The sequence below is a fragment of the Aethalodelphis obliquidens genome, unplaced genomic scaffold (assembly GCF_003676395.1).
Source record: "Aethalodelphis obliquidens isolate GAN/ISIS:26980383/991018 unplaced genomic scaffold, ASM367639v1 scaffold90, whole genome shotgun sequence".
In the NCBI taxonomy this organism is placed as follows: Eukaryota; Metazoa; Chordata; class Mammalia; order Artiodactyla; family Delphinidae; genus Aethalodelphis; species Aethalodelphis obliquidens.
This window is the reverse complement of record NW_020838034.1, coordinates 3,006,307-3,020,222: the sequence shown is the minus strand read 5'-3', so window position 1 is coordinate 3,020,222 and position 13,916 is coordinate 3,006,307. Positions and strand designations below refer to the sequence as shown.

General features: G+C 57.2%; 1 protein-coding gene across 1 annotated transcript in view; it reads right to left on the bottom strand.

Annotated features, from left to right (window-relative positions):
- Nucleotides 1–5,848: 5,848 nt before the first annotated feature.
- Nucleotides 5,849–13,916, bottom strand: part of NTRK1 (neurotrophic receptor tyrosine kinase 1) — a 19,140-nt gene continuing 11,072 nt past the window's right edge. Inside the window, exons 8-17 of the mRNA XM_027095266.1 lie at nt 12,944–13,270; nt 12,489–12,506; nt 12,265–12,317; nt 11,893–11,995; nt 11,240–11,386; nt 10,785–10,915; nt 10,413–10,585; nt 8,018–8,258; nt 7,507–7,665; nt 5,849–6,233 (exon numbers count right to left, since the gene is read on the bottom strand). Coding sequence (XP_026951067.1) covers nt 6,048–6,233; nt 7,507–7,665; nt 8,018–8,258; nt 10,413–10,585; nt 10,785–10,915; nt 11,240–11,386; nt 11,893–11,995; nt 12,265–12,317; nt 12,489–12,506; nt 12,944–13,270 — 1,538 coding nt within the window. The 3' untranslated portion in view covers nt 5,849–6,047. The remainder of the gene's footprint in view (nt 6,234–7,506; nt 7,666–8,017; nt 8,259–10,412; nt 10,586–10,784; nt 10,916–11,239; nt 11,387–11,892; nt 11,996–12,264; nt 12,318–12,488; nt 12,507–12,943; nt 13,271–13,916) is intronic.

Below are 13,916 nucleotides of genomic sequence, written 5' to 3'. Positions count from 1 at the left end.
ACACACACACACACACACACACACACACACACACACACACACACACACACACACACACACACACGAGTGCCCCAGGTGAATCCTATCCCTCACTGGGGACCGGCTCCTGATTAATACCAACATTAGCCCTGAACATGCTCCCCTCCTGGCCTCCCTGCCATTAATTACCTCCTCTCTCAGCCCAGCGGAGGGGAAGCCAGCTCCTCCGGGGCCAAAGGAACAGAGTCTGACCCCCTGCCCAAGCAGCCACTCCCGCCCCCCTCCTCCCTGCTTCCGAAGGAAAAGAGAAGAGAGGAATCCGGAGGGAAGAACAGAAGGAAGGGAGGGGAGATTGTGCCCTTCTGTGTCCAGCAGCACCACATCTCCCTCTCCGAGGCTCTCACCCCTTGGAGCCTCTCTGCCATCTAAGTTCCATCCCCACCCCTGAAGATGGTCAGCCTGGAGCTAAAAAACCTCTGGCTGGAAGAGGGGCCCCCTGGACGAGGTGGGCAGTCAGATCCCTCGGCCCCTTCCCCTGCCTACATCCCTGGTGATTTCGTCAGAGCAAGACTTTGCACAGACGCGGGCAGAGAGCCCGGTTTACACAAACCAGCACGCGGGGACTGTCACACGTGAACACAAAACCTGACGCCCAAAGTCACCCTGGGGGTGGGAAGGGGGCGACACACTCCATTGGGAGGGGCTGCCCACCACCACACACAGAATCACGCCAGAAACATTCAGTCAGCTGCTTGGAGAGGGGCAGGTAACGTATCACAGAATGTTCACGTGTCAATGGGGGAGGCTCTGCCTCAGCTGAATGTGTACCAGCCTCAGGAGGAGGGATCCCTGCCTTTTCTCTCTCCCTCTCCCTCTCTCTCTCTCTCTCTCTCTCTCTCTCTCTCTCTCTCTCTCACACACACACACACACACACCCCTTAAAGCAAAGGGCAGTGAACTGAAACCAAGCCCACGTCTACTCCAGCTCCCACCCCACAGTCTGCTCCCTGCCCAGGGCACCAAGCCCTAACTCCCCTCTCAGCCCCTCTGCGTCCGTCTCAGTCCTTGTCCCCTACATTGTGTCTCTGCATGTCTTCCTTTGAGAAAACCCAGGCAGCCCAGCTCCCACTCAAGGATAAGGGGTGGGGAGGCTTCAGGAGAGTTTTTCTGAGCCCCTCCCAACACCCCCGTGAGCCCCATTACAAGACCAAGCGAGTCTGGAGACCCGACAATCGATATCCCTCAAAGATGAAGATGCTAATAACTTTATACCCTCTTGTCCTCCAACTCTCTCCTACATTAGCTCTGACCACAGGCCCCAGGCATCTGGGACCTGCAGTGGGCAGGCCTGGAGCTGAGTAACCCCTTCAGATCCAGGTGGGAAGCAGGAGGGTAGACAGCAAGAAAGACTTCCTGACACTCAGGAGTGGGAGGCCACAGGGTTAAAGGGTAGAAAGCCTCAGAAGCAGGTTTCCCACTCCTGGATGTATACACTGGAGACCTGACCCAGAGCCTGGGAGGATTTGTGACCTTAGAAACACCCTACAGGGGCACCAAGGTCCGAGTAATCCCTGAGGGCTTCCCAGAGGAGGTGAGCCAGGAGGGGAATTCCCACTGGGGGAAGTCAGAGAGTTGAGGGACAGGAGTTGATGGGGCGGTGAGTGGGGGCCGCTCTGGCCCTGCCATCCCTGCAGACCTGGGGCCCATCCTCCACCAGGGCCGGTTGGGGGATACCCAAAGACCCACAGCCCGTCGGGTTTCAGAGGGCAAGAGAAGCCCTCTCCTCCCTCACACACTCCACAGCCAGGCTAGACCTCTCTGGAGCTGGTGCAGCTGGAGGGGGTGGTTGGGATCAGGGGACAAGAGCTTCTCTTCTGTGAGCACTATCCCCCCAAAATATTCTTCCTGCCAGCCTGGCCTATCCCACCCCAAAGACCAGGACCAGGCCTGGGACTGGGGTGCTCAAAGCCTGTCATAGGATAGAGAGGAGGAGGTGGAAAAGGAGGAGGAAGTGTGGGAAAGAGGAATGAAAGCAGCACACATTTATACAGCACCTACCACAGGCCAGGCCTCATCGGAAAATCTTTACACATGAGACTTGTTTAAATCTCATGATGGCCCTAGGAGATTAGTGCTATTATTATTATTATTATTATTGCGGTACGCGGGCCTCTCACTGTTGTGGCCTCTCCCATTGCGGAGCACAGACTCCGGACGCGCAGGCTCAGCGGCCATGGCTCACGGGCCCAGCCGCTCCGCGGCATGTGGGATCTTCCTGGACCGGGGCACGAACCCGCGTCCCCTGCATCGGCAGGCGGACTCTCAACCACTGCGCCACCAGGGAAGCCCTAGTGCTATTATTATCTACATTTTGTAGAGGAGGATACTAAGGCACAGAAAGGCTGTGTAAATTGCTAAGTATCACAGAGCTGGTAGGCACAGAACCAGGCACTCTGGCTGCAGAGTCTAGAAGCTTGATCTCCAGCGAACCAAGCCCTCGAAAAAGAGGAAGGGACCCAGCTGAGTAGGAGGGGGTGTTAAAGAGCCTCTGGGTCCAAGGGCTCAGAGTAAAACACGCTGCCCCAGGGCTCTGGGCCGAAGCTGGGGCTCTCTGCTTTTTTTCCATGCCCTATGCATGTACCTCTTGTTTCTCTGCACTGCTCCGGGCTGCCCCCTCTCTCCTTGTCTTTGCCCCTAAGTGGGCTTTTCTGGCAGCTCTGGCCCTGTCTTGTCTCCATCTCCTGGCTCCAGGTCTCTCTCCTCCCCACTGCCCCAGAGCCAGAGCTGCTCAAACGTTCCATCTTAGCACTGGAGTCCGTCAGAGCTGGAGTGGGGCGGGGATGGGGCGGGACCGGACAGAGAGAGAATCTGGGAGGGGACTGATGTTTGGAGCTGTGGAGTCCTCACTCCCCTCTGGGGGTGGGACTGCCTGGTGGTTCAGCCTGGCTGTAGACTGAAAGTTGGGGTTTCTGGGTCCTGGCTCCTCCCGGGACTGTCAGCCCCTCTCTCATTGGACAGCCTGTCTAAGGCCACGTTAGGAATTGGGCAAAACAGGCTTTCTCCAGCTGGTACTTAGAGAGTCCAGGGCCTATGGAGTCTGGAATTTCTCTAGGATCTCTCTTTAGCTTGGTGGTTCAAGGGGACACAGGACAGGACATTCTCCACCCGGGCTGCCCCAGCACTCTGCCTGCACTGTTCCTGGAAACCTGAACAGATGCTCCGCCCTCCTGTCGGGAATCCAGCCCCCAAGGGAGCAGACAGGAAAGAGACAGAGGCTGGTTAGGAAGGCTGAGGGGGTCAGCCTTGGAAGGCTTGGACCCTCGGGTTCTGTAGAGAGCCCATCCCCCCTGCTGGGGGCCCCTGGGGAGCCACACGGGCTTCTGCATCACTGATTCCTTCTCTCCAGAGCCCTGTGGAGATGCTGGCAGAAGCTTCCTTAGACAGGGGAGTTCTGGGTTCTTTCCTCAATGTTGGGTGTTCCTGCAGTATCCACCACCTCATCTGAGCCTGTGTCTCCCGACCAAGACAGCTATCTCTGAGACGGAGGGGTAGTGGGGAACTGCACCAGGTCTGGGGGACTCAGATGTCCGATCCCCACAGCCTCAGGTGGCTGTCCCTGTGCCAGCTCCCCATGGGGTCCTCAGGGCCCCCTTCCATTGATCCGCCTGCAGGCATTCATCTCAGCTGGTGCTTAGCCCCTGGTGTGTGTGTGGCAGGGGTGGGCATGGCAGTTAATGGACTTGGCACAGCCAGGAGGTAATTAACAGGGACGGGGCATGTGTCCCAGTGGCGTGGGGGGAGCACCATTAAAGACAATGGGATCCAACAGTTATGAGTCGGGGAGGGGGAGGTGCCATGTGTGTACACGTTTGCATGTGCACTCCTGGCTGTGTAGAGTGGGCTGGTGTGCCTGTCAATGTGCTCTTCTACGTGCCCATCAATGAAGGGAACGGACGACGGGGGCTCTTAGGCCATGAAGCTGGCAAAGTGGGTGCAAGCTCCCTCCTTACCACCCAGGAAAAGGCCCCAGGCCCCGATTGCCTGAAGGAATCAAAGTCACTGGCTTAGGCTCCTGTTCCCAGATCGATGAAAGCTATCCAATTCCCTCTCCCACAGTCTCCCGGCATTTTCCTTTCCCTGTCCTAACCTTGTTCCCAGAACCCCTCACCTCACCTGTCCAGCTTTTCCAGCAATACCTCCAGCTGTGGTTTTAAGAGCCTCTGAGACTCTCATACTCTTGACCTTGGTAACGCTCCACATGCCCTGCAGGTCCCTTCTGCCACCTGATCTCCATCCCCTCTGCTTCAGTGATGCTCAAAGTGGGCCAAACCCCAGGCCCCCTACACCTCTACCCACAGAGTCTCCAAGGCTGGAAGTGTGTGCCACTTCCCTCCTCGGCCCTGAAGACAGGCTCAAGGGGCCTGAGGAGGTGGGGAGGATGGGAGTGTGGGCGAGATAGAGGCACCCTCCGAGGAGGCCATGCTATTCGGCAGGACACTCTGATTCAGCTGCTTGTCCCACCTGTGTCTGTTTACGTCACTCATCTGTGCCTCCGTCCCTTCATCTGTGTCCATCCGTCTGGGTGTCTCTTTCTCCTTCTCTGTTTGCACTCTCAGCCTGTCTCCACGTCTTTAGGTCCTGTCCCTCTCTGTGTCTGCATTATCTCTCTCTTTGCACTGTCTCTGGGCTCACCTGTTGGATTTGACCCCCTGACCCTGTCTCTCCCAGCACGTTCCAACCTCCTCTCCTCCCAATCACTTCTGCTTAAGCCCTCCCTCCCGGGGGTGGCGCAGCGGCAGCCCCACCCAGCCCAGGGCATGAGAGGAGGGCCTTTGAACTTGACCCTCAAGGACCAGACCCCCCCATCAATCAGCCCGCAGCCCTGGGTCAGACCTCCATTAGCACTAACCAGCCTGGACAAGAGGCAGACACCATCGGGCTAGGCCTAGGGGTGATAAGACCCAGATTGAATCAGCGGGTGGGGAGAGCTGGGCACCCAGGGACATGAGACAGCCACGCCATTAGCCCTGAGGAGCCATGGGGAGCGTGGGTTATTGCAGGAGCTGGGCAGGTGATTGGAAGTGATGGGGCTGAGGGTGGGAGGAAATTGCTCCTCCCTGGCTCGGGCCAGTGGTGTTCCAAGGGACAGAGGGGAAGGGAGAGCTTACCTCCTCCCTCGGGCAGAATGGAATGGGGAGATGGCTTGGTCCTTAGGAAATAGCCACCTTGCTCAATTCCTGGCCTCCAGGTATGGATCTCAAAGCACTTAGAGCCAAGAAGAGTGACAGAGGGGAAGGAACAAGGGGTCCTGCTTCCCTCAACCGTTCCTTTATCCTACTCCTTCCCTGTCCCTGCCACATGTACACACACACACACACACACACACACACGTGCGCATGCATGTGCATGTGCGCTCTCATGCACACATGCGCCCACATACGCAAGCTGTCCCCCCCCCTTTTCTTTCTCAACCTTTTGTTGTATTGTGTGCTTGCTCTGTTCTGGGCGCACCAATACAAGGAACACTCACCCCACCAATGCTTCCATCCTGTCCACCTCCACATCTAACTTCAATCCCTCCTACTGCAGCCTTCCTGAGTGAAATACAGAGATAGGCAATTAGGGTCTGAAGGTCCGGGAAGCTTGACCTGAGGCTGCCTCACCGCCAGGCGGACAAGATGACCATGGGACTGGGAGGCAAACCACAACTACGAGGTGGAGGTGACAGCTGCATGCGGTAGGGGTAGGTGGCTGAGGTTAAGCAGAGAGGGGGAGGATCCCAGAGAATCATCCCCCTACCTGGGTCCCGATAACCCCCTCCCAGAACGACATCATCCCAAGAATTGGCAAGAGACACAGCCAAGGGATAATAAATATAATTGCTATTGCGGAACCCTGCCTAGAGAAGCAGGAACATCCTCCGCTCCCAGACCCCACCTGTCCCCTCCCACATGCTGAGGGTGAGTTAGATGCTTTGAGATCACCCTGGGGCTGCTGGGAGCCGTGGGGGTCGCTGAGGGCAGGCTGCAGTATTCCGGCTACTCAGCCCCAGCCCCTGGGCCAGCCTCCTAGCCCAGGACATCCAGGTAGACAGGAGGCGCCTGGGCAAGGGCTTGCAGCCGGGTGTGCACATCCTTGATGCTGTGGCGTTGTTGGGGCTCCCGCTGCCAGCAGCCTCGCATAATGGCGTAGACCTCCGGTGGGCAGGCACGCGGCCGCTCCAGCTCACGTCCCTGTGTGATGCACTCGATCGCCTGGGGCCACCAGAGGGAGAGAGAAGAGGGCATACTGGGCTGGGGGCAGGAGAGTGAGGCCAGACCCAGCACTGCCTCTGCCTCATGGAAGCTCCCAAGGCAGGTCATACGATATGTCTGGGCCTCATAGCTACTAATAGTCTGAAAGGATGCAGTGAATCCCAAGATTCCTTTCCACTCTGACACTGAGCAGTGGAAGGATTAAAGCTAGAGAGACCCTGGGAGGGTTGGGCTGGGGTAGAATTGTATCTCGAAGGGCTGGAATCAGACCCTAGGAAGACTTGCCAGGTGGGCTAAGGAAGGGGAGGGGCCAAGGCATTTGCCAAATCCATCAGTTTAGTGTTGAGGGCTGCATGGAAGAAGGGAAGGGTTCTCCATCTCTCAGCTCCAGAGGGCAAAAAGAAAACAGATCAGGGTTGCAGGTAAAGGCCTTGAAAAGTGGCTGGCTTGCATTTTAAGGTAGAGGGCAACCCCATTTTTTTTCTCTTCTGTAGGTGCCACTCTGTGGGGACCTAGCTGCTCTTAAAAGACAACTGCAGCAGGAAAGATCAAAGTTAAACTCCAGGAAGGACTGCAAGAGCAGCTAAGGGATCCAAAGAAGGAGAGACTGTGGCAGGGAGATGCTTGAAGGGCCTGGCGTCTCTTCCCACCTTCTTCCCTCCCTCGCCATTAGAGGGCTTGGGTTATGGGCGGCACTAATTCCATTCCTTCTCTCAGTGCTTGAGAAAATTAAAATCTATAACCCTCTCTCCCACGCCACCAGCCTCCAGGGAGCAGACTGCATTAGGAGGAGATATGGAAACTGACAGCTGCGAGCCAAGGAGGGGGTGGGGGGAGCTGCTCTGGGAGAGGGAACACCTGTGTCCAGCCAGGAGAGCAAGGGGAGGTGTAGGACCATCCTTCTTACAGTCTAACCTCCAGCCTCCCTGCTGCAGCGTCAGGCCCTCTCGTGCTGTGTTCCTCTTTCCATGCCTCTCCCTTTCACCCTGATGATGCCTACTAGGTCTATAAAATGCAGCTAGGGATGGAGGTCTGGGCTCCATTTATAAGTGCTTTGAGGTTCCCCCAGGAGCCAGTTAGAATAGGAGAAGGAAGAATGTGAGAAAAGAACAGGGTTGGGGTGGAGAGAGCAGTGTCAGCAGGATGCTGGGTGGGTGCCCGGCCTGCCAGCAGTGGGATGAGGGGCAAAAGGGGACAGAATTACCTGAAAAAGCGACCCGAAGGGGCGGGGAAAGGGTGGCCGGCAGGGAATGACCCATGGAGCGGGGCTGACCTCTGTGTTGGAGAGCTGGTACCAGGGTTGCTTGCCGTAGGTGAAGATCTCCCAGAGCACCACGCCGAAGCTCCACACGTCGCTCTCGGTGGTGAACTTGCGGTAGAGGATGCTCTCAGGTGGCATCCAGCGGATAGGCAGCATGGTGCGGCCTCCCACCTGCCGGCGTGCGGGCGCTGCGTCACCTCCTGCGGGCGCCTCTCCTGACGCATGACGCAGACCCGCCCCCAGTCCCGTCATTAAAAATAAATAGAAGTGGCTCTCCCGCCCAGGGCTGAAAGGGAAAAACCGATGGTGCCCGTTTCCCTCCGTGATAGTGGAGACAGACCCTCCTCCACTGGGGGCCGAGGGGGTGGGAGGAGGGTTAAAAACCAGAGCCAGAGAGTCTCAGACACCACACCGCCTGAGGAAGAGGAGGGCATGCCCAGCAAGGGCAGTCACTGGAGGGGGACTTGGCATTAGCGTGTCTACAGTTTGGATGCTGTGGGAGGGGTCGGGGTGAAAGACTTACGCGGTAATAGTCGGTGCTGTAGATATCCCTGCTCATGCCGAAATCGCCGATCTTGACCACTAGTCCCTGACCCACCAGACAGTTGCGCGTGGCCAGGTCCCGATGCACGAAGTGCAGACCCGCCAGGTACACCATCCCCGCGGCGACCTGGCTAGCCACGGCCAGCAGCTGCCCCAGGCCCAGAGGCCCTGGAGCCACGTCCTCCCCGCCAGCCAACAGCTTGGCATCAGGCCCGTGGGACCTTCGAGAAAGAGTGAGGGAGAAGGATAGGCTGGGAGGAGAGAACCCCCAGGAGCCTGAGAGAAGGGAGCCCAGGGAGCTGGGGGGTGGGGGGTGGGGAAAGGGACTCAGGGAATGTAGGAAGGAAAGAACAGGGGAGGCCGCTGTCTGGAGGGACCGGGATGGGGGCCGGCTGGTGTGCCCCACCTCTAGAGCTTCCACTGGTGCCCACACTTTCCACATTAATGCCTTCCTCTCAGGCAGCCCCCTTGAACTCCAAGCCCACTGGAGCTGCCCACTGGCCCCTACCTGAAATCTGGTAGTCCTCGATTCCTGTCTTTCTCACCTTCGCCCTCGGTATCCAGCCTTCCTTCCAAAGGTTTCCAGGATGCCCTCCTCCTCCCCACAGCCATCCCTCTAGACCAGTACCTGATCATTCATCTCCATTCCCCAAATATTCCTTCTTCTGAAGCTGTCTGAGCTGTAGGTTTTGTCAGTACTGCCCTTTCCTACTGGCCAACTTTCTCCTCAACAATTTATTTCTTCACTTATTCCGGGTAACATCTCCAATGTGCCAAGCACCAGAGCTACAGGGGAGGGTAGGATGCAGATAAACAGGTTACAGCAGTGCAGTGTGGCAAGCACCTGCTGGGCACTCAGGGTAGGGATGGAAGAAGTCAGGGAAGGCTTCATGGAAGAAGAGACATCTAAACTGAGACTCAAGCCCTTGGGAAGGGAGGTGGGTAAGCCACTTGAAGGGGTCGGGGACAGGGGTGGGTGAAGGGCCTGGGAAGGAGAGCCAGTGTACCAGGCAGAGGTAGAGGCCCAGAGGCGAGTAGAAATAGAAATAGGCCCTTCCTAGGGGAAGTCTTCCAGACTCCTCTAGGAGCTTTCATGTTTCCCTCCTTCGGTTTCCCCATGCTCTCTCCACTATATAAAGCTGCTTTTCCTCCATCCTGGACCCCAGATGGATCCTGGCTTGCATCCGGTCCCTAGCACAGAGCCCACACCGCATCTGATGAGTAAGGGGAAGGGCTCCCCTTTGGCCTCCTCTTGACTTGGGTTCCTCTGAACCAATTCACCTCCACATTTAACCTCAGGTCTGCCCTCACCTCCTTCCCTCTCCACATCCTCCATTGGCTCCTCCCCATGCTCAAGATAAGCTCACACTCTGGGGTCTCTCCCAGCTGAATTTTGCAGCCTGGCTACAGGAATGACCTGACACTCCCAAAGGGATGTTTGGAGACCAAATCACTACCATCAGCTGTACAAACACACTCATCCAGAACCACAGTCCCCCGTTGTCCCTCTTACTGGTAGGGAAACTGAGGTCAGAGAGGAAATCTACTTGGCAAAGTAGGCTCAGCTAATAAGTCACAGTTGATTCCAAACCCTGGCCCTTTCCCTGCCTCACACTGCCCCAACCTCACAGGGGGTCCACCTCATCGGAGTAGGACTCGACGAAGGGAATATGTGACCATCACAGTCAGGGGTTGAGAGCGGGGCTCTGCCTGGGGTCACATCTCCCTGGCCCATTTGTTACCTGTGTGCCCTCGAGCAAGTCACTTAACCTCTGTAAGCCTCATCTGAGAAATGGGTACATTTCTTGAAGCTATTAAAATTATCAGTACAAATTAGTTGACATATCAGAGTTGTTCTGTCCAAAGCCAAAGAAACGAATTTTTGGTAACTTTCTTCATATATGCTAGGAGACTATGAAAAATAAGTATACGTTTACATTATTATACAGACATATATGTATAAGCACAGACAGTCATAATTAGAATGAACTATAAAATATATAGCATAGTGCCTGGAGCGTGGAGAGTGCCTGATAAATGCCTGTTATTGCTGTTATCGTAGTTATCAAAACTGCCACCTCCTACAGGCCTGGCTTCTGTGTGCCACACGGAAGTGCACACACACTTTGCAAAGCCCACCCATCCGGAAGATTCAGCTCCTGACTTCTGCTAAGGCAACCTCCCTGACAGTGCCGCTCTGTCCTCCGCACGAACTCTCCTCACATTCACGCATTTGCCTCACACTTGCCTTGCGGACAGGGCCTTCCTGCTTCTTCTTGGTGTCCCACCCCCCACAGTTCAGCAGACAAGCAGGGATGTGCTTGTAGGGAAGGGACGACGGGCCAGGGGCCAGCGCCAGGGCCGGGCCCTCATACCGGAGGAAGCGGTTGAGGTCACCGTGCCGCATGTACTCAAAGACCATGAGCAGCGGGCGGCCCTCGGTGCAGACGCCAAAGAAGCGCACGATGTGCTGGTGCTGCAGCATGGTGAGCAGCTCGGCCTCCCGCTGGAAGTCCTGCCTGGCACTCTCAGACACCTCCTTCAGCGCCTGGAGGGCAGGGGCGGGGACAGGCCTGGGTGAGGGCCCAGCCTTGACCTCCCCACGTCCAAGGTGACCCATCCACCCACAAGGCGTGAACCATGCCAGACCGCAGCCTCCCACCCACCAGCCTGAGCACCCCATCCTGGAATGATGGTGCTCTGGGAGGGGGGCCCGGGCCAGCAATATCGCTTGGCCAAGGTCTTACCTTGACGGCCACTAGCATCTTGTCCTGCTCAGGCAGCAGGCTGTGGCACTCAGCTAGGAAGACCTTCCCAAAGGCGCCCTCGCCCAGCTCCCACTTGAGCACGATATCCCGGCGCTTGATGTGATGAACACCTGCGGGGGGCTTGCAGGGTCAGACAAGAGCCCCAGTCTTGGGAAGGATGGGACAGGGGCAAGGACAGGACTGTCCAGCAGGGCTGTGCTCTGCACAGGGGGTTCCAGGCAAAGGGGAGGATGGACACTGAAAGTGAGCCTTCACACCTTCACCAAGCCCCATGACATGATGTGGAAATGGGTGGCAGCGGGGTGGGAGGGAAGGCTTGTTCAGGCCTGGGGTGGGCAAAGGCAATGACACACAGGGGCTTCTACATATGCACACACACATGTACAAACACACACACACACAGGCTCGCCCGCACCCTTGACCCAGCCCCTCACAGGCATCACTGAAGTACTGTGGGTTCTCAATGATGTGGCCTTGGAGCCCAGAGCCTTTGCCCTCGCTGGGAGACAAGGAGCTGCCACCCAATGTCATGAAATGCAGGGACATGGCCAGTCCATCCTCTGGAGCCAGCACGGTGGGGCCTGGAAGGAGACACAGTAACATGGAGGGGTCACAGCCCAGGCACACACTCTAGCTCCTGTCATGTTGCAGGGTGCCAGGTGACCCCACCTCATAACTTGCACGGGAGGAACAGAAGAGCTAGGAAGCCAGACAGCAGGCAGGAGGAAGGGGAGGCACTATGGCCATTCTCTCTCTGGCTCCTGTCCAACCCCAGGCCCCGTGGGCCACCAGAGAACTCCCCCACTGCTCCCCCCGCAGAGCCCAGACCTCCCAGATCCACTTAGTGTTTGACTACAATCCAGCCACCAATTAGCAGATGCTACCTCTGAAACCACCCCGGCTCCAGCACCGACACACTCATAGTCACGAGCCCCATAGCCTGTCCTCGTATACCCCAAACACACACTCTGCAGAACTCCACGTGTGCACAGGCCCTCACACAGCGGACAGAGTGGGGAAGAGCCAGCAGGAAACAAAGCCAGATGGACGGACTGACAGACAGCCATTCTGCAGCCCCCCAACTCACGGTTGATCCCAAACTTGTTCCTCCGTCCACATTTGTTGAGCACAAGAAACGTCGTAGAAAGGAAGAGGCAGGCAAAAACAGCCAGGCCCACGGCCATGGAGACCTGAGGGTGTGGGGTGGTCAGATCTGGGGGTTGTCTGCACTCTCAGAGCTCCCCCATAGCAAACTGTTTCTCCGTCCTGCATAGATGCCCAGAGCCAGGCCCGCAGATCTGCCTCCTCCTCCCCTGGGTCACGGCTGTGAAGGGGGCTGATTAAGCTCAGGCCAGACTCTACTGATCTCTGTGCTCTGACCAGAACTGACATGCAGATGAGCCCCTAGCCCGGCCTCCTGATCTAAAGTCCTGGACGAGCTTCCACTTCCCACGCTCACCCCAAAAGGTGTTTCATCCTTCTCCACTGGGTCTCCGGATGTGCTGTTGGTGTCTGTGGGGACACAGGGCAGGAAGGATAGGCTTTGGCACACACGGTGTCTCCTCTACCGACTCCCCACCCTGGCCCCAGCTGACCCCGCAAGGATCAGGTTAACTGTACCCCCTGCCCCAGCCGCAGCTCCAGGGACCAGACAGAACCTGCCCTCCAGCCTGGGCTACTCACCCACCGGCGAGAAGGAGACTGCAGCAGGAAGGAGGAGAGAAAGCGATCAGATGGGGAAAAAAGCAGTGCGTCCCCTTCCCCCTCTGGGACTCATCCCTTCGTGGGTGGGGCTGGGGTGGGGAGGTGGAGCTGCTGGACCTCAAGGGAGAAGATGCACGTGGCCCTTTTCCAGCTGGGCCAGGGATGCCCTGGTGCGTGGCTCTCTCTTCAGCCAGCCCAAGTGAATGGAAGAGCTCAGGGGTTCAGGACTCCTGGGGTTTGGGGGAGGCAGGGGCAAAGGAGGACAGCGCAGAGCTGGACACCAGAACCCCAGGCTTCTTTCTGTCCAAGACCAGGCACTCCAACTTCTGAGGTCAGGATCACAGCAGGAAGTGGGCCAGGCATCCCTGGACACCTGGATCTGTACCCAGGTGGAACCCAGGGATAGGGGGCAGGGTTCAGGGTGGCCCTCACACCGGGGATGGGGTCCTCAGGGTTGAACTCGAAAGGGTTGTCCATGAAGGCGGCCATGACGGAGGCGGCGGCCTGGCCCAAGGGGTTGGTAGCCAGCAGCGTGTAGTTGCCGTTGTTGACGTGGGTGGGCTGGTTGAGGCGCAGGCAGCCGTGTCGCACGGTCTCATTGGCTGCCAGCTCCAGGAACTCGGTGAAGATGAAGCTGGTCTCGTTGAGCACAGAGCCATTGAAGAGCCAGCGCAGAGAGGGCGTGGGCTGCCCGTCCACCGAGAAGGGGATGCACCAGTGGTGCTGCTCCACGGCCGGCTGCAGATGCACACTGGCGGGGACTGTGGGCCAGAGAGGGGGACAGACAGAGTCCGGGAGCAGCTGCGGGCCTGACCAATCCTAGGTGGGGCTGGGAGTGGACAGCTGGAAATCAGGGGGTAGGCCTAAGAGAAACTGGTCAGCAGGCCCTAAGAGGTTCATAAGGAGAGACGTTTTGGAGAAAGCTGACAGTAAATCTGAAATAAATCAGGCAGCAGGTACATAAAACTCAGGCTTAAAGAACTTAAGTGGTGGGTTTAAAGAAAATAAGTAACAGTCTTAGAGAAGTAGGGTACCGGCTTATGGAAATTAGACATGGAGTCTTTTGGATGAGGGATCCAGAAAAATTAAGTGTAATCAAGCCTAAGAAGATCGGGGGCTTCCCTGGTGGCGCAGTGGTTGAGAATCTGCCTGCTAATGCAGGGGACACGGGTTCGAGCCCTGGTCTGGGAGGATCCCACATGCCGCGGAGCAACTAGGCCCGTGAGCCACAAGTACTGAGCCTGCGCATCTGGAGCCTGTGCTCCGCAACAAGAGAGGCCGCGATAGTGAGAGGCCCGCGCACCGCGATGAAGAGTGGCCCTTGCTTGCCACAACTAGAGAAAGCCCTCGCGCAGAAACGAAGACCCAACACAGCCAAAAATAAATAAATACATTAAAAAAAAAAAA